We start from the raw sequence: 18211 nt of genomic DNA, 5'->3' as shown, positions 1-18211 counted from the left end.
GTATACTCCGATTTCCAAAAATCGAAATATTTAATTTCGAAAGTAAAAAAAAAAATAATTCTAAAAAAAAAAAATTATTAATTGCAGGATAAGTTACTATAAAATCTAAAAAATGGAATACCCTACATTTTGCTATTAATTTAATGGATTATAAAACTTTTCGGTCAAGTATATATTACAGATGCCACCAAGGGTTAAAGTTAGATCTTCGAAAAAAATAAAGAATATATTTTTCGAAAAATACTGGACCCCCTTATAACATACATAGTTATATAAGCTTGGCCGCAAAGTGTCATACACCATTGAAATAAGAAAAAAATATAGACTGTATCCTTACTTCAGAATTTTCAGTAAATATATCATTTAACTGATAATATATATATTTTAAATTCGATTTTGGAGGTTAACTTCGAAAATCGGAGAATGCACTTGTTTACTCGTGTCTCAATTTCTCGAAAAAAAAACAGTTTGGTTCAATACCCAGCCAAATTTTGTACAGTGTTATATAATTTTTACAACTTTATACGATTGAAATGTGTTAACTCAAACTACTAGCAAGTGATAACGAGTAAACATTAAAATTACTAATGTACAACAACAACTTTTATAAAATATACAAAAAATGTAGCGGAAAAATTGACAATAGATATGTAAATACGCACACCAGATCACATATTGTTGGCTTGAATTCGTTTTCTTACCCTCAGGAAATAGTTGCTTGCAATAGACTTTGACTATGTAAGCGTACACATATGTATGCATGTTTCATATGCATTAAATTGGCGTTTGCGTTTTTTGCGTGTTAAAATTGATGAAATTACAAATGCATTTAAATAAGTGCTTAAAATCGAACAACAACAACAATATACATACCGGGATTATTGTAACCCTCTTTCTGCTTAATTTCATCGTAGACATGCTCCACCTTCAAGGGATCTTCATACGGATTGTAAACATTCGGATTGGTGAGATCAGCATTTAAATTCTTGGTGAACATGTCATGCGTGAAGTTGACAGAATACGAAGCAGCTGCAACGTGGATAGAGAAAAAACGTATGAAAATAGGAATATAGGAAGGTATGCAAATGGGACTCACAACCAGTGCTGGCATTTGAGTTATCCGTGTAGAGATCACTACGCCCCAAATTGTTCGGACGCATATTGTTGAGTAAACGTTGTTGTTGTTGCTCTGGAAAACCATAAACGGGATTATCGAAATTATGGCGATCTGCCCAACTCTGACTGGGATCGCTTATATACTGCACATGTTGTATTTCAGTTTTCAAATTGGAGACGCGTCGGCGATAGTAGAAGACGAGTGCCACAATAATGCCGCACAATATGAGGAATATGAATGTACCCCAAACGACGGCTGCACGATTGGCTATTGAATTGAAATGTGTGTAAATTAGTATTTAACAGAAATAAAATTTATATAAGTAGAAATACTTACAGCCCGTATCCGCCTCTTGTATGCGTTCCTCTGCCAGTAGTCTATCACAATTGTCACCGGTGTAACCCTTGCGGCAAACACAACCGACAGCAATGTGGCAGACGAAGTTCTGTGAGGGGCATTCGCATTGAGTGATGCAGTGTTTGCCGTAGAAACCTTCGGGACAGACTGTAGAGTGGAATGGAAGAGCAAGTGTTAGTTAGAAATTGAAGATTTTCATTTAAATTGGGAAAAATCTGAGTTGAACATGTTATATTGCAATATCTAGCATTCCATATGCATTATCCGTTAACCCGGATAAAATCCGGATAAAACGGATAATCGGTTCATTGTGTTTTCTAATGCTATTTATCACAATTTAATATAATATAACGTTCTACAAAGCCTCTTTCAACCTTGTAGACTTCTCGGAATGTGTTTTTTTTTATCTCCGATAATCAGAAGAGATATCTGAATATAGATATAGAATCCTTTCCGTTACTAATACGTCTTACCTTCTTCACAACGTGTACCCATCCAGCCGGCTGGACAAACACAGAAACCATCATTCTTGCGACAGGTGCCACCATTTTGGCAACGACAGTGTTGCGCACAATTCGGACCATAATATTCATCCGGACAAGAGATGTTACAATTGGCGCCCGTCCAACCCGGTAAGCACAAGCACTGACCGGAGATATGATTGCACTCGCCGCCATTTTCACAATGACATTTATTCTTGCAGCCAGGACCATAGTAACCGTTCGGACAGGGATGCTTGCAGGTCAAACCAATGTAGCCGGGACGACAGACAATCTCGCCAGTAATGTGATCGCAGCTGGTATTATCTGGCAAGTGAAAAAAAGAGCTTATGAAATATGAATTATCGGAAAAATAAATGTTCGCACTTACTTTGCGCCGAATCGGGGCAACGTTCCTTGCAGCCAACGCCGAAGAAGCCTTGCGAACACGGCTCCGAACAGTCAACGCCAGTCCAGCCAGCAGCACAAATACAATGTCCAGTATCGGGATCGCAGGAAGAGTTGTTCAGGCATCTGCAAACTTGATCACAATTCTCACCATAATAGCCAGCTGGGCAATTTGTCTCGCAATGTACACCTTTTTATGCAGGCGTTTTATACGCATTACAATAACAAAGTTAACGTAAACAACGTAACGTAACGTAACGCAAATGTACGAACAATAAATACAGCAACGTAATGGAACCAAAGTTTAGGGTAAAAAAAGAAGAAATAATTGAAATTAACAGTTATAAAAATATTTTCTTGTTTTATTAAGGTTGTTGTATGTTTATGTGTAAATTTGTAGATGGGAGAGGAATTGTGTAGGAATGTTCATGCTTTTGACAGAAAATGTGCTATGATGAAAGTGAGGTTAGTTTAATGGTATCACAAATTAGATATAATATCCCCTTAAATTTTTAACCAATGACCACACTTTATATAATTTTTATTACGATGCGTTTGTAGTAGTATGAAGGAGTGTCTACTGATGAGGGCGTATATGGACTTATGACAAATATGAAAGAAATGTATGAGTGTATGTATGTGAAAACCCACCCACCCACTGCCGGTATAAACCTACCTCCCCAACCCTGCTTGCAGATACACTTCCCGGTCGCAGAATCACAGGCGATCGTATTATTCGCGTCACATTCACATTGCAACTCACAGCCGAGTCCAAAGGTGAACGGATCACACTTCTGATCGCACTTCTCACCCATCCAGCCGGGCGCGCATGCGCATGTGCCATTTTGTGGATTACAACCGGCATTATTGTAGCATTTACACTTGAATTTGCAATTTTCACCATAGTAATTCAGATCGCACGGCCGATCGCATTTGATGTTACGCCAACCGGCGGTGCAGCTGCATTGACCAGTCTCATGTGAGCAAACCGCGCCATTCTGACAATCGCATTTCTGTGCGCAATCCTGTCCATAACGTCCCTCCGGACAGCGCTCATCACAGCGCTCACCTTGATAGCCCGGCGCGCATATACACGTGCCATTTATCGGCGAACAACGCGCCGAATTCGCACACTCACAATTCAATTCACAATTCGGACCGTACTTGAGGAACGGACACGGCCGATTACACTGTGCGCCACTCCAGCCATTCTGGCAATAACACTTGCCCGTCTCCGGGTGGCAGTAGTGCGTGTTGAGCGCATCACAATCACACGTCTTATTACAATCGTCGCCGTACTTGTCGAACGTGCAGATGCGTTCGCTGCAGTCATCGCCTTTCCAGCCGGGCGCGCACTGACAAGCGCCGGTCGCCTTGTCGCAGCTGGCATCATTCTGACACTTGCACTTCTCCGTACAGTTCAAGCCGTAGGTGTTCAGTGGACACTCATCGTAGCAGAGCTCACCCAAATAGCCGGGCGGACATTCACATTGGCCGGTGATATGATGACATGGTCCACCTTTGAAGCATTCGCATTGCTCCTTGCATTGTACGCCGAAGAAGCCAACCGGACATTTGTTGGCGCAGACGTCACCCGTCCAGCCGGGTGGACACAGACAAGCGCCACTGCGCGGGTCGCATGTGCCGTCATTCTGACAGCGACAATCCTGCTTGCACTGCACGCCATGTTTGCCGTCGGGGCATAAACTCTCACATCTTTGCGTAGTATGAAGACACAACAAAAACAAAAAACAAAAAACGAAAAACAAAAAGTTGTATATAAAACCAGTTGCGTGGACAACAGCTAGCCATAAAATAGTGTTGGTATGTACATATGTATAAAGGACATACATATGCATGAGTAGTAGTAAGCCTAATAAACCCTACAACTTACAATGGCCCCGTATAACCGGGCGCACAACTGCATTCGCCCGAGATGTGATGGCAGCTGCCGCCATTCTCACAGCGACACTCCTCCATACACTTGGCACCGTAATGATCCGGCGAACATGTGTCGCCACACTTCTCACCCTGATATCCTTTGGCGCACTCGCATTCCCCGCTGGCCGGGTCACAGGTGGCATTATTCAAGCAATCGCACTGCTTGCTGCAATCACGTCCCCAGTAACCCGCTGGACAATCTGTGTATTGGAATTATCGTTCGATTATTTATGTGCTTACAAACAAACATTTTGCTTTATTTGCTTTCGTTGCTTTTGGCTTTAATATCAACATGAAGCGCGGTGCTATTTGATTGCAGGGATTCATTGCTTTTAATGTTGCCACACAGTTACATTTTTATATTTACACACTTAGCGCGTAGCTTGGGGTATTAGCGGGGAAAAAGGTTTGTATATAAGGAGAGTATAACATTAGTGGTTTCTATGGGTCTGTTGTGAGTAGAGTTAAGTGAGTGGGAGGTGTGCTATGCTTTTGATAAACTGATTTAACTGTATCAAATGCCAAAAGTATAATTAAAAGTGAAATAAATAAATAAATGGGCAGATAAGCAAAAGCTTTGAACAAGACAATATTTTAAAGCAATTTTTGGCACGTTTGCGATGATAGAAACATGTTTTGCAATGTTGAAGAGGTTTGGATATTTTTCCTTAATGAGCGCACGTATATTATGCATAAGAGTTTGGCATAAAAATTATTATTTTCCAAGAAGTGGATCACACCATAACTAATAAAAATTGGTCGCTGAGTATAAAAATGTGTGTAATTTTTTTTTGTCACGTTGTTTTTGAGATAACGTTAATTATAAGTTTTTGACTTTTAAAAACGTGTATTACAAATTATTGATTAATTAAGTAAAAAAAAAATGGATTATTAAATAAAAAATCAAAATTATGATATTTAAATTTTCTACTTTTCGAAAATACAGTTGAACTTCATAACTCGAACTTCTATAACTCGAAGATCTCCATAACTCGAACTCTTGAATTGGCAATAGCGTTTAGGAGTCAAATTTCATACAAATTTCCTTCCATAACTCCAACTTTCTTAACTCGAAGTTCTACATAACTCAAACTCTTGAATTGGCAATAGAAGTCAAATTTCATACAAATTTCGTTCCATAAATCGAACTTTTCGACCAGGGCATAATACAAAATTAAAAAATTTATTATCGAGATAAAATTTTAACTTTATGAAAAAGTATATGTTTTAATGAAAATTTCTATATCTCAGAGTTTTTTTGTGGATTATTGTGATTCGAGTTAGGAAAGTGCAACTGTACATAACTTGGAGCCAAAATTTCTAATTTTCAAATTATTTGTAAAGAAATATAAATTCTCCGTTCTCATAATTACTTCATTTTTGTTTTACCTCGATGACTAATATGTATATAATCAAGTGTGTCTATTAAATATTATTATAATTAATTAAAATAATCAAATTTTAAATATCATTTCTTTATCTGAAGTAAAATAGCCCAAACAACTTGTTCGAATTTCACTATGAAAAATATACATATACAGAAGAAATAAAAAAAATATTAAACGAAAAGCACGTGCTGTGAACATTCGAAGCAAAAACAAATACTAAAAACAACACACATGAAAAAAGCGAAAAACAACCAAAGCTACAAAAGCAACAATAAAAACACAAATGCACAAAAACATAATATTTTTAAAATAAACTTATTTTTAACGCCACTGCTACGTCATGGCAATTTAGTGCAAGTTATTTATATATTTATTAGCATCAAATTAATTTTGAAAATATTTGGCGAGCATTTCTTCATCCAAATGTGTTTTAGATATTGTGTTGTGTCACTGAACTTTTATTCAGGAATGTCTTAAAAAAAACAAAGAATTGGCACTTAATTAACAATGACGCAGCAACGGCTATGTTTATGCACATACGCTGAAGCTACACGAAATCGCTGTAGACGCATTTAATTATATACATTATTATTTTTTTTTACTGAGCTATTAAAATATGCAAAATATTTAATCAGTCATAATTCAATTCAAAAGTTTATAGCCGAATATTATTAATAAAATTTAATCAAACATGTTTGTTCGTAAAAATTTGGTAGCTAATGCTTTGAGTTGATAATTTTTATATTTTTAATATTTTTTTATTTGCAAAATTATTATTATTTTTTAATTTTTTTTTTTACTAAAAAATAAATTAAAAAAGTGTCTCTGGTGTACTTATCAGCGTATGCAACGTATACATAAATTTAGTTATATTATTAAAATAGGAATTTAACGTACTCAAATCGCACGTATCACCACCCCAGCCCTTTTCGCATTTGCACTTCTCCGGCGCAATGCATTTGCCATGTTCGCAGTTTTGAGAACACTTCGGAATACAGCCATCGCCATCCGGATTTTCGGTGTAACCATCTGGAAGTGTGAAAATTATTAATAAATAATAATATTGGAAATAATAATAAATAAATAATAAAATTAGATCTTCGATAAAAATATAAATTTTATATAGCGAAAAATACTGGACCCTTAAATCTGTCGTATAACTTAATGTCAATTTTTTCTTAAAAAAGTGCATTTTTTTTTTCAAACTTCGAAAAAATTTGAAATTTTATAACTTCTTCGGTATTTTTTTAGTTCATAAAGAAATGAAACTTATAAAAATTAAAAAAAATTTGGTTCGACTGTTTCAGATGCATTGCATGACCTCCATCACCGGCACCGATTTACAAGTGCAGACTCCAGGCGCTCCAGAAAAATACTTACAACTTTGAAAAAATTTCAATATTTTTTAATAATAAATATTGTTTTTTAAGCTTTAAATATAGTACACTATCGTCTTAAAATTCCGTTTACCGCAATCATTTCCTTCCCTTTCAAAAAAATTGCTAAACAAACGTTTTTTTCGGCTTCTAAAGCAAACTACTGCCTTAATACCTACTTCATAATACCGATCAATAATATTAATTCATTTTCATGATTAGTAAATTCAAAAACAGAGAATAAGAAAACTCTATTAACTTAATGGTATTGGTAGACTTTTCTATTGTCAAACAACGATAATATATGTACTATCGATAGTTTCGAAAACTCTAGTGATCCCAACGTAAAACTGAAATTACTCAGCAAATCTATTAGCAAGTGATTAAATTATTCAATTGATCTAAATTATAAAGCAATAGTTATAATAAAAATAATTGTCCTTTGTCACATGATTTTAGAGGAATTCCCCGGAATGGATCTACGTCAATACAAACTTCAAAAGAACTATTATATTCAGATTTGTAATAACTGTAACTAGGTTTTTCCTACCCTTTTGTGTAATTTTATGGAAAAGTAATTATTTGAATAGCAATTTGTATTAGATTCAATTCACATTTGTCAATAACCGATAATAACTAAGGGCAAAATATTAAGTTAAAGTTTTGAAGAGTTTCTCATAATTTACTCTCCATTTTCGGGTAGATAGCTCCCTCAATACTCTGATATTATTGAGACTAAATCAAAAACTACATATTAAGTTTGCCACCAGTTAAAAGCTACCTATGATTTGCTAACGAAATTTTATGATTTTGATTTATATTTTCCATAAAGTTTATAGCACCCTTAGCCTAGCATACGCACCACAACAGGCGCGCACAATGCGCGTTTTCATAAGCGTACGCGTTTTATTAACAGTACGATGTTTTATTTGATACGAGGAGCAACGCGGTGGCACACTTAGACACCAAACTGTTTGACGCTCCTGATATGACTGCAATTCGGTGGTTGTCACTTCGACGGGATAACTGTAACAAGTGAAATACAATAAATATTAGTAAATTATCAATAATAAATTAAATGCAATTGTATACTCACTTTTCACGTTTCTTACAGACATTAGGTCCATCCAGCCCATCAGTTAGACTGACTAGCAAATCAATTGAATAGACCGCGTTGATTATGCACAAAACTATGGCGAGTTGCGTGAATAATTTGCAATAAGTTACTGCTGCTGCTGACATTTTGCTTTGAGTGTTTAGCGGATGCGCCGCCAATGTTTTGTTAGAGAATACGTAAAGTAGACTGACTGATGCTAAATAAATATTATATGTATACCATATACGCGTACGCGTACATATGTATGTATGTATGTATATTAAATTAGCAGTGCAGTGATAAAGTCGCAATTGCTCTCGATGATTAAATTATTTGCTGCATAGTTGTGGCTTTTATCTGGCTTTAGAAACGCGTTGATGATTCAATGAGTCGTCCGGCACACACACAAGCACGCAGACACAGGCCAAGCATGCAACTGCAAAAAAAAAGTGAAAATAACATGCATATAAATTAATTTATTTCACCATTGTATGCATTTACATATATGTATGCGCGTAAAAAAGTTTGATTATATTAAAAAAAAAGGTGTTTGTAGATAACAGCGAGTACTAAATTTGTAAACTGGTACTTTCCCGTTTAATGTAAATATTTGGTCAACAAATCAAAGACGTTCAAACGTGTAACATTTTAATTTTAGAGCATGACGAAGATTTAGTTTGCGCTTCAAATTAGAAACATTTGTTAGGTCAGTCTAGGATTTTTGAAATATATTTTATTGCCTTAATATCAATTTGCATTTGGAAAAAACTGTTTTCCTATTCAATCCCCTGCAGTTAGTACCAGACAGCTTCAAGACTTTAAATGAATTTTTGTCGAAATTTAACGTCGCTCGTACTCCAAGCACGTATCAACTAGAATTTTGAATTGAATTTCACAGTAATGTTATCTCGTAAACTATGTAAGATTTTTATACTCTCGCAACCTGTTGCACGGAGTATAATAGTTTTGTTCACATAACGGTTGTTTGTGTCACCAAGAAATATAAGAGTTAGATATGGGGTTATATATACATAAATGATCAGGATGACGAGTAGATTTGAAATCCGGATGTCCGTCCGTCCGTCTGTCCGTCTGTCCGTGCAAGCGATAACTTGAGTAAAAATTAAAATATCTTAATGAAACTTGGAACACATGTACCTTGGCACCCTGAGGAGGTTGCTTCCGAAAATGGGCAAAATCGGTCCACTGCCACGCCCACAAAATGGCGAAAACCGAAAACCTATACAGTGTCATAACTAAGCCATAAATAAAGTTATGAAAATGAAATGTGGAACATGGGATCCCATTAGGGAGGGGCACATTTGGATGTAATTTTTTGGGGAGGTGGGCGTGGTCCCGCCCTCAAATTGGTTTTTTGTACATATCTCGGAAACCAATACGGCAGATTTTTTTACAAAATGGAAAATGGGCTTGGCGTCGCCCATTTATGGGTCAAAAACCATATCTCAGGAACTACTCGACCGATTTCAATGAAACTTGGTTTGTAATAGTTTCCTTACATCTCAATGATATGTTGTGAAAATAGACCAAATCGGTTCACAACCACGCCTACTTCCTATATACCAGAACTTTGAAGTGGATCTGAATCGTTTACATTACAATATATAAAGTAAGCACTAGTGAAGATATCAGTGCAGAACTTTGCACAAATACAATATTTATAGTGTGGTAGCCCCATTCTAAAAATCGCCGAAATCGGACCATAGGTTTTTAAGGCCCCATATATCGAACCTCGGTGCTTCTAGTCTAATATTATGGTTTCCAACTTTCAATGGACTTTATACAATATATATGACGAATATGTGGGTCAAATTGAGTATTTATATAATATTAATTAAGTTAAATAAATAAATTGCGAAAGTATAAAATGTTCGTTTACACCCGAACTTAGCCCTTTCTTACTTGTTTGTTAATATTGCCACTTTTTTATAAACAATTTAACAATTCTTAGTAGATATTTGAGTTTCGGGAGAACAAAAGAACCACAGGCAATCAAAGTTGGGCAAATAAAGCCAAACAAGCGATGTGCTGAAGTTTTTTTCGATCACGAAACTTTATTTCAGGAACTATACGTAGTGTTTGCGACGGACTTCATACCCAAACAATATGTGTGGAGGCGTCATAAACTACACCGCCCCACTATGGTCGCCTGGAGGCAGTAGGACGCAAATAAGGAAGCTTAAGACTTGTCAGTACAACGCCCACCGGTTGTCTCTTGATGACTCCGTTCAGGTGTTCGAACGCACAGCGAGGTCCGTATGTTCCTGTTATGTAGCATAAAAAAATGCTCTTCAAGCGATTTCTGTAGTCATTTCTGTTTCTATTCTTTCATAGAAACCATCATTGCAGTCACTTGTCAGAGGACGGGCCACTACCCAGACCCTAAAGAATACCTTCCTGAAATATGTTGACGACATAAAGCACTATACCGACCAGACTTCGGACGTAACTGACTTCAGATCATCATTACGCCATCCACAGTGGAGCTATTAACACCTTCGTCGATTCCCTCCCAGTGAATGACGTCCTTTTGGGTGGTGACCTATTGCAGACACCGAACTCGAGTTAACTCGCGAAACTAGAGTGATCCGTTTTGAATACTGAAGTGGATTTAACTCATACTTATCGAGTCTGGACCCCGACATACACAACATATGTCTCTCATGAGACTAATCACCTCTTTGCACGTCTATTTAACTCCACCCATCCACATTTTCTTTGGTCCGATCACATCGAAACAGGACGATTCTGTGGCCTCCCGACACTGCTCAAAGAGTGGCGAATCGTACAAACAATTCGCATACTTCAAAGAATTGATAAATCGACATAGAGAAGCAATATTCTGAAGTATCCAATATCCAACTATATGTATACAATTATTTCTGTAATCACATACAATTTTTTTTGACATAAAGCACAAACCGAATAGAGCTGTGACGAAACGAACATGTTACATTCAGACTTAATTTAAATTACGCATTAAATGTTAAAAATGTATAAACTTGAAGCAGAATAAAGAAATAAAGATGTATGGAAACTCTGTTTATTCGATGAATGAAAAAAAAAAACATTCAACAAGGCTTTGAGATTACAATTAAAAATACACACACAATATTTCATAACAAAAATAATTCGGATATTTGAAAACAAACAAACTAAAAAAGTTTTTCTGAATAAAACCAAGAAGCTGATTCCTTTATTTAGCTTTACGAGAAATCAGCTAAAATTGAGAAGATGCACACATACAATGAAGGTTTAAATTACGTGCCACTGCTAGCGGCACAAAGCGACGCAACACATATGGGCAACGGCGGTGGCGGAGTCTGCTTCAATACAGCGCGACGGTGATAAGAACAAACCACAACAAAAAAAGAACCGATTTCACTTTTCAACAATTTTTTTTTCGCTTCTATTTATGTAGAACCACTAGAGCGCTGTCACCGACGGGCAGCGTCATCTGTTACAATGGCAACTATGAGGGCGATCTCAGCATGTTCGGCAGCAAACCACTGCCACATCAGCGACGCTTGGAGCTGGTGGAGACCGATTCGGACACCGAGTACAGACGCGAATTGGAAGCTTATCAACCGCCACAACGGACTAGCGTTAATCGTAGTAGTAGTGGCATTGAGCGCCAATTGCGACGACTGCTCATCTACTATGGCGATCGTGTGCTGAGTCCCAAGCGACGTCAACAAGCCACAGCATTCACGAGCAGAATCTACAAGAGTTCACTTTATCAGCGTATAATCGAATTACTGTACAGAGCCTGCGCATGGATGCTGTGGCTGTTGCGGCTGCTGCTCTTCACCCTGTTACGCTTCACCAACAGCAGTTATGGTTGCTGGCGTAGTTGTATACTAATGCGTAATACAGCGCGCCGTGTGCTCTGGTGGATGACGCTGGCCAAATGTGGCGATGTGAAGCTCTTCATGATGATACTGCTCGGCACACCGCTCGTATTCGTGCTGGCTGCAGTGGGTTTGCTGCTCTCCATCTATTGTGCGCTGCGAGAATATTGTGGTAATGCAAATTTCCTTCGACGATTTCGTGTCACTTGAATCAAACAAATGCACACACACCCACACATACATATAGATAAACAGATATATTTTTGAGACTTATTCAATGTAAACTTGTAAGCACGGATATTGTTTATTGACGCGCGAAATTCCATGTGCCACTTTTATAAAGCGCACACTACAAAACTAAGCTAGATTTCTATATATTTTTTTAGCATTTTCTCCACTATTATTAAATTTATTTTACATAAATTTAGTACCGCAAATAAATTTTATACCATTTGCCTCGGATTATTAATATTTTTCCTCTGATTCAGTGACGAGTATTTCCGTTTTCAATTAGCGTGTGACTGTGGCGTGTAAATGATCGTTGACACAAGTCGGCTTGTATGGGTGCTTATCATATTGTAAATATACATATGTATAAAACAAGTAATATATGTACATATGTACAGTGTGTGCTTACAAAACCCGCTATGCGATATTTATGACAGTTATGATAAAGAATACTTGGCGTGGGACACTGTTTTGAGTCTTTGATAGTTAGATATGTGTCATTATTGATATTAAGCTCCGATCCAGGGAGTGGTATTTAGAATAAAATAAATATAAATAAAAAATGACATCAATATCAAATCAAAAATATACCAAAAGTACATAAAAAGGTAGGATGGTCAGTCTAATTCTGGATGATTTCGAAGTATTAAAGGTGTGTGAAATACTTCGAAATTTTTTCGAAATTTTGTTATAAAAATTTTGCATATTTTCATGAGTGTTTGTTAAAACGGAAATACTGAACCGATATATGTATCAATTCTAAAAGTAATAATCAACGAAAATCATTGTATTCACTGTATGGAAGATCTGGGAAGATACAGACTGTTATTATCAAATTTTGTTGCCGATCCATGCTGAGATACAAGACACTAGTGTACATAATACATCTTAGAGATTTCATATATTGTCTAATGTACACTGTAAGCAGTCAACCGGAAATGAGATTCTCATATTCAGTCGCGAGCGCTGAAGACCGTTCCGACAAACAGTTCTAACCTAAAAGAGCATTTTTGCAGGGCAAGGAGGGTCAATCCGGTAGCATTCTTCAAATTATATTGGGACTAATCATTATATCCGAATTAGATTTCGATACGATAAGAATTATCGCTCGAAAATTGTCATGCAATCATTGATTGCGTCGATAAACTGCTTTACCACAAAGTGACCTTTGTCCACAAATTTGATAAATGAATTGGTTTGTGATTTTTATTTCGTTTTAAAAAAAGTTTAAAACTGTTCTCTTCCTCGAATGAACTTACCACCCCCTGTTTTAGATATGCGTTATACGTTTTTGTATATTATTTTTTTTTTGATTTCAAACTTAAAATCAGTTTCAAACTGCAAATAGAATACTTTAACAAACCATAATGATGCCTTGATGCCTTTACACATTTTCTTTCATCTTGTTTTGTCTTGGATTGGAAAGCCTACACCGTTTACGTATTGTGAAATTTCTTTCAAAAAAAGTATTTAATTTGCCTGAGACTCTTAGAGAAAATTCGTTCGCTATGTATTTTCTTTTTGTCTCTTGTCTCTAAAATACCTATTTAAAATATAAATTAGTCCGTCAGCACTATTTGTTAACATAAAAACTTCCAAATGTTTCATTATTTTACATTTCCGCAACTCACTCACCAACGTATAGATTTCGACCAAAATTTTCGATTTTGTGGATTCAATGATTTTATGAACGAAATTAGCGACATCTAGTTATGTATTAGTCGCGGAATGTATTTTATGAAGTCGGTAAGTGAGTTCACTACGATGGAAAATTTTATTTTCGATACGGTTTCAATGTTTACGACATAAAATTTTTCAATCGAAACGGATTCAATGATTAGGCTCATTTCATATATGATTTCTTAAGCCACAACAATAAAATCGTTTCATCAAAGCGATCCAACGACTATAGCGAATTTCCAACTTTATATGGCATTAACAAATGTACTAAGAAAAGGCAATTTACTTCAAAAGAAGCCTCACTCTCGGCGATTTGCACTTCGTTCATGTTAAGTTTTTTTCATCGAGCATTTTCTTAAGGACTTAGAACTGGTTGCTGGGATCTCAGCAATCTACAGTACTGTTTGAGATTAAGTAAAAGTAACATTCAATAATTTTAGTAAATCCATAAATTAATCGAAAAATAATCTTGTGATAATGCTGATAAGCGACAATCTTGGAACATCTATAAAGTAAGCTACTACGTTCTGCTTATGCAGACTCGCTTGAAGTGGAAGAATTATTACATTAATTCTGCTGTACTGTTTTTCTCCTTTTCATAGAAGTATAGTGGTGTCTAATAGCCAGTTTTATATGTTTCTCTCTGCTAGATTTGAGTGTAATAAAAGAGAAATATTTGTGTGAGCGCATTATATGCTGCAAGTAAGTAAACTCATGAGATAAACTCGAGTAGAAAGTAAAATGCAGAATTAATTGCAATGATTTCACTGGAAAAAAATAACAAAGCGCAGTGGTTTCGATTATTTTATCTCAGTTAAGAAGTTCTTTCAACATTTGAAAGAATATTGCAAGAATTTGCGTGTTAGTCATATTTTAAAAATATTAGCTACAGCAGAAAGCGTAACAAAGTCAAGCACAAAAAAAAATAAAAAATTGTCGCTTGAGTACGACTCGACGCTTTGTTATCAAACCAGAAGTGCCAAGTAAGGCTTTGTTACAACATTATTCTACACAGTTTTTTACGAATTACGCATTAAACCACGCCAATAAAATGCGTTTAGGTAGTTTACTAATAATAATAAAATAAAAATATAAAACAATTTTAGCTTATCGACTTCGGTGTTATTCGCACACTTCGAACGTAAAGCAAACAAAGCGAAATTCACATTTGTAGAAAAAATCAAAAATAAATGTTTATGCGTAATAAAGTGCTAAAAGGCTGATAACTGCAAGATTAAAATTATAAAGTTGTTTGCAATTAGAAATGGAAATGTAATTCTCACCCAAGTGGCATTGAAATGAAATTCGAGCATAAAAAATGCTGATATCAAAATGCTGTGTTTAGAATTCCACATGTGTATAGCAAAGTCATACATAATAGCGCATACGGGGTAGCGAAAAATTCTTTATATGCGTAGCTGATATAGTGTTACAAAATATAACGGTACAAAAAATAAATAAAAAAAAAATTAGTAATAAGCCAAGTGAATGTAGACTGTAAACAAATGATATGTGAGTATGCTAATGAATTTGTATTAACCTGTTTACCACCCTGTTAATAAAAAAAACTTCTCTTTCCCACCCTGTTCATGCACATATGTATAAATCTCAATAAAATGCCATCCGTTGCTCAACTCAATAAAAATGTTGCACTTTCGTATCGATTGTCATTTTGTATGACGCCGACATTGCGTTACGTAATCCCATTAGGCGCTCGGATGTCCATAAGTTGTCATCGGATAGCTAATGGTGCATTTGTGGTTATTCTGAATTGCAATTACACATTGAAAAGTCTAGAAAGCTTGTGTATCACGTACTTTTCATGAGTTTGCTTACAGTGTGTAGTTTTATTAACAGGTGCTAAAGTGGGTCAATACTTTATTGACTCTGCAGAATGTGGCAATGATGGCGGACTCTGTACTCAAAGGTATTTCACAAAATCGAATTTAGAAATCTGAATTGAAAAAAATTTATGAAAATTTCAGTCTGAAATTTCAATGGAAAACTTTAGCAACTTGCAGATTCTTAAGAGTATATTTAAACATCATTTTTTTACAATTGTAAAACATTATTGATCTACATTGAATGGTAATAAAGGTTTTTCAAAAGGAATGATAAAAAATCAGACTTATAGAGAGTGCAAAAGACGCCATTCCTTTTCCGCACTTTTGACATTTCTCTTCAGTACGGTTTGCCATTTCATTGAAAGATATGCGAACTAACACCGAGTCGAAATTATTAAAATTTACTACCGAAATTCAAAGTCAGGCCCAAATTGGATGATATGGACTTGGACAATAAATGATTCGAACAGGAACAGGGCGCCGGCCCACAAGTCTCATTGCGAATGTCACAATCGATTTATTGAAAATCAAGTTTGGTGAACATGTTATCTCACGAAAATTGGGTTTAGCGTCTGGACTGCTGCAAGCGTGCCCGAGGTGGCCATGGAAAGGAAATTGAATTCCATACAGTTTCACAGGAATAAAGAAATTCAATGATATCACATTTTTGTTTCATTTAAATAACCTTTTGTAGGGCTCATTTTGAAAAAACCAAAAACTACTATTTCAGGTATCGAACAGGCGATTGTCGATACATGACTCAATAAGAGCCACGGCTGATCTTTGATCATGATCTTCTAATGTTTAGATCAACTTATGAATTATGCTTACCACTCCGTTCTTAATTTTTCAAAAAAATAATTATCGCTTTATAACCTATTTATCTGTCAGTAGTGGTTAGAACTTTTATGGTTGGTTCTGTAAAGCAGTTGTTCGAAGTTTTATGTATAGTATGAGGTCGTCATTTATTTCCAACCGTAAATTGTAATATGTAAATTTTCAAGAAACGTTATGCTTTTAATGAAATCACTGTTCCAAAATTAGTGAAAATATCTGAGAACAGAGTTGACAGATGTTTAATGAATTTTCATTCGGCAATCATCGACAATTTTATCACTACAGATAGAGACAGTAGAGGATCTCAACATCTCTTGTGGGATCACTCATCTTCTCTACCTTTATATTATGTATATGAAAAATATTTGGACAATAGCCTGTGATAAAGATGATTTCCAATGAAACACAAAGAAAGAAAGTCATCACTCAGCTAGCTTATGGGCGCAATTTGGATCCCTCTGAAGACTTCCTGTTTTCGAAACTTAAAGACCTCGCTCGACTTTATAAATTATATATTGATTGAGATCATTAAGGCCATCCCTGCCAAAGAGTTTAAAAATTTGCTTATTTTGAAGTTGATAATGAAAAAAATGTCTTTTGTTAAAACATTTATAAAAAAAAACAAAACACATTTAATTTTTTTTTCACATTATTTAAATATTTTCCAAGCGACTGCACACTCATGAAAAAATGATACATAATACTCTAGTATGTACGTACATATTACTATATAAATAGAAAGTATATATACTCAAATATAATTACCAATGACTGTGGAATGCAACATCTGTTTTGAAATTGGAACAATATTAACAGTAATGAATATTCAAAAAAATTCTTAATTCGAACCATATTTATTAAATTTATAAAGACAGAACCATGAAAGTAACAGTCTAAATACGGAGTTTCACAATCGGATTAATTACTCTTATAAAAAAAATCTCAGAAAATCCAGAAAATATTATCATTATCATTAAATCAGTGTAATGAATTTCGAATATACAAGAGGTGGCGCTGTGGTCGAAATGATGCAACAAGTGTATCTTCATTCCGATAAGACTCTTGAAATGTGTATTAGTAAGCAGATTTAGAAACTAAATTTTACTAAAATTATAGTGAGGCTGATATCAAAATTGAGGCAAATCCAAAAGGAACTTTCTTAAAGTTGATCAGTGAAAACTTCCAAGAGAGCAGACATATATATATTATAAATTCCCTTATGCGCCATTTTTTTAATTTTAATAATTGTATTTTGAGTGACGACAATCTGTATTTAAATGCTCATTAACCGCACGAATGTTCCAAAAAAAAAAAAACAATAAACAAACTGTAACATTCACTTTCATATAATGGAAAAAATAACCGCTTGGAAATTAAAAATTCCAAATTCGTGCAACGCTAGTAAGTGGAGTGGTAACCTGCTATTAAGGCTGACCTGTAACTATTAATGTCTGACAAATTAAAGTATTAATACAAAGGCAGGCAAATATACTCGTATATAATATATTTGTGTCTATATACACTTTGTTTAATAGAGTACAAATCTGGTCTGTTCGTAATTATGGGGCACGTGTAAATATTTGCGTGT

The 18211-nt window shown here is 35.3% G+C and overlaps 2 protein-coding genes across 10 annotated transcripts in view; one reads left to right on the top strand and one right to left on the bottom strand.

Moving 5' to 3' along the window:
- The window catches only part of LOC105212471 (protein draper), a 37707-nt gene that overhangs the window by 4066 nt on the left and 15430 nt on the right, over positions 1-18211 (bottom strand). For 3 of the 9 annotated variants that reach the window (XM_054229976.1, XM_054229975.1, XM_054229977.1), the window contains exons 2-12: positions 8163-8598; positions 7929-8092; positions 6588-6719; positions 4256-4502; positions 3038-4077; positions 2345-2551; positions 1948-2280; positions 1454-1621; positions 1097-1384; positions 874-1029; positions 663-734 (exon numbers count right to left, since the gene is read on the bottom strand). In XM_054229976.1, the coding sequence (XP_054085951.1) occupies positions 663-734; positions 874-1029; positions 1097-1384; positions 1454-1621; positions 1948-2280; positions 2345-2551; positions 3038-4077; positions 4256-4502; positions 6588-6719; positions 7929-8092; positions 8163-8308 (2953 nt within the window). In that variant the 5' untranslated portion in view covers positions 8309-8598. Of the gene's footprint in view, positions 1-662; positions 735-873; positions 1030-1096; positions 1385-1453; positions 1622-1947; positions 2281-2344; positions 2552-3037; positions 4078-4255; positions 4503-6587; positions 6720-7928; positions 8093-8162; positions 8599-12483; positions 12505-18211 lie in introns of those variants that run through there. The other 6 variants (XM_054229978.1, XM_011184466.3, XM_011184467.3 and 3 more) reach the window with 6 other exon arrangements.
- Positions 11258-12496, top strand: LOC105212469 (uncharacterized). The gene is made up of 2 exons (XM_011184460.3): positions 11258-11527; positions 11605-12496. Exons 1-2 carry the CDS (start codon positions 11418-11420, stop codon positions 12242-12244), a joined length of 750 nt encoding a protein of 249 aa, XP_011182762.2. The 5' UTR covers positions 11258-11417; the 3' UTR covers positions 12245-12496.

This window comes from Zeugodacus cucurbitae, chromosome 4 (genome assembly GCF_028554725.1).
Source record: "Zeugodacus cucurbitae isolate PBARC_wt_2022May chromosome 4, idZeuCucr1.2, whole genome shotgun sequence".
NCBI classification, from domain to species: Eukaryota; Metazoa; Arthropoda; class Insecta; order Diptera; family Tephritidae; genus Zeugodacus; species Zeugodacus cucurbitae.
The sequence above is the reverse complement of the archived record's forward strand: the minus strand, read 5'-3'. Positions and strand labels throughout refer to the sequence as shown.

Coding starts and splice junctions, on each gene's coding strand:
- LOC105212469 (XM_011184460.3), top strand. CDS start 11,418: ATGCACACATACAATGAAGGTTTAAATTACGTGCCACTGCTAGCGGCA. Junction 11,528..11,604: donor TGCTTCAATACAGCGCGACG/GTGATAAGAACA, acceptor CTATTTATGTAG/AACCACTAGAGCGCTGTCAC.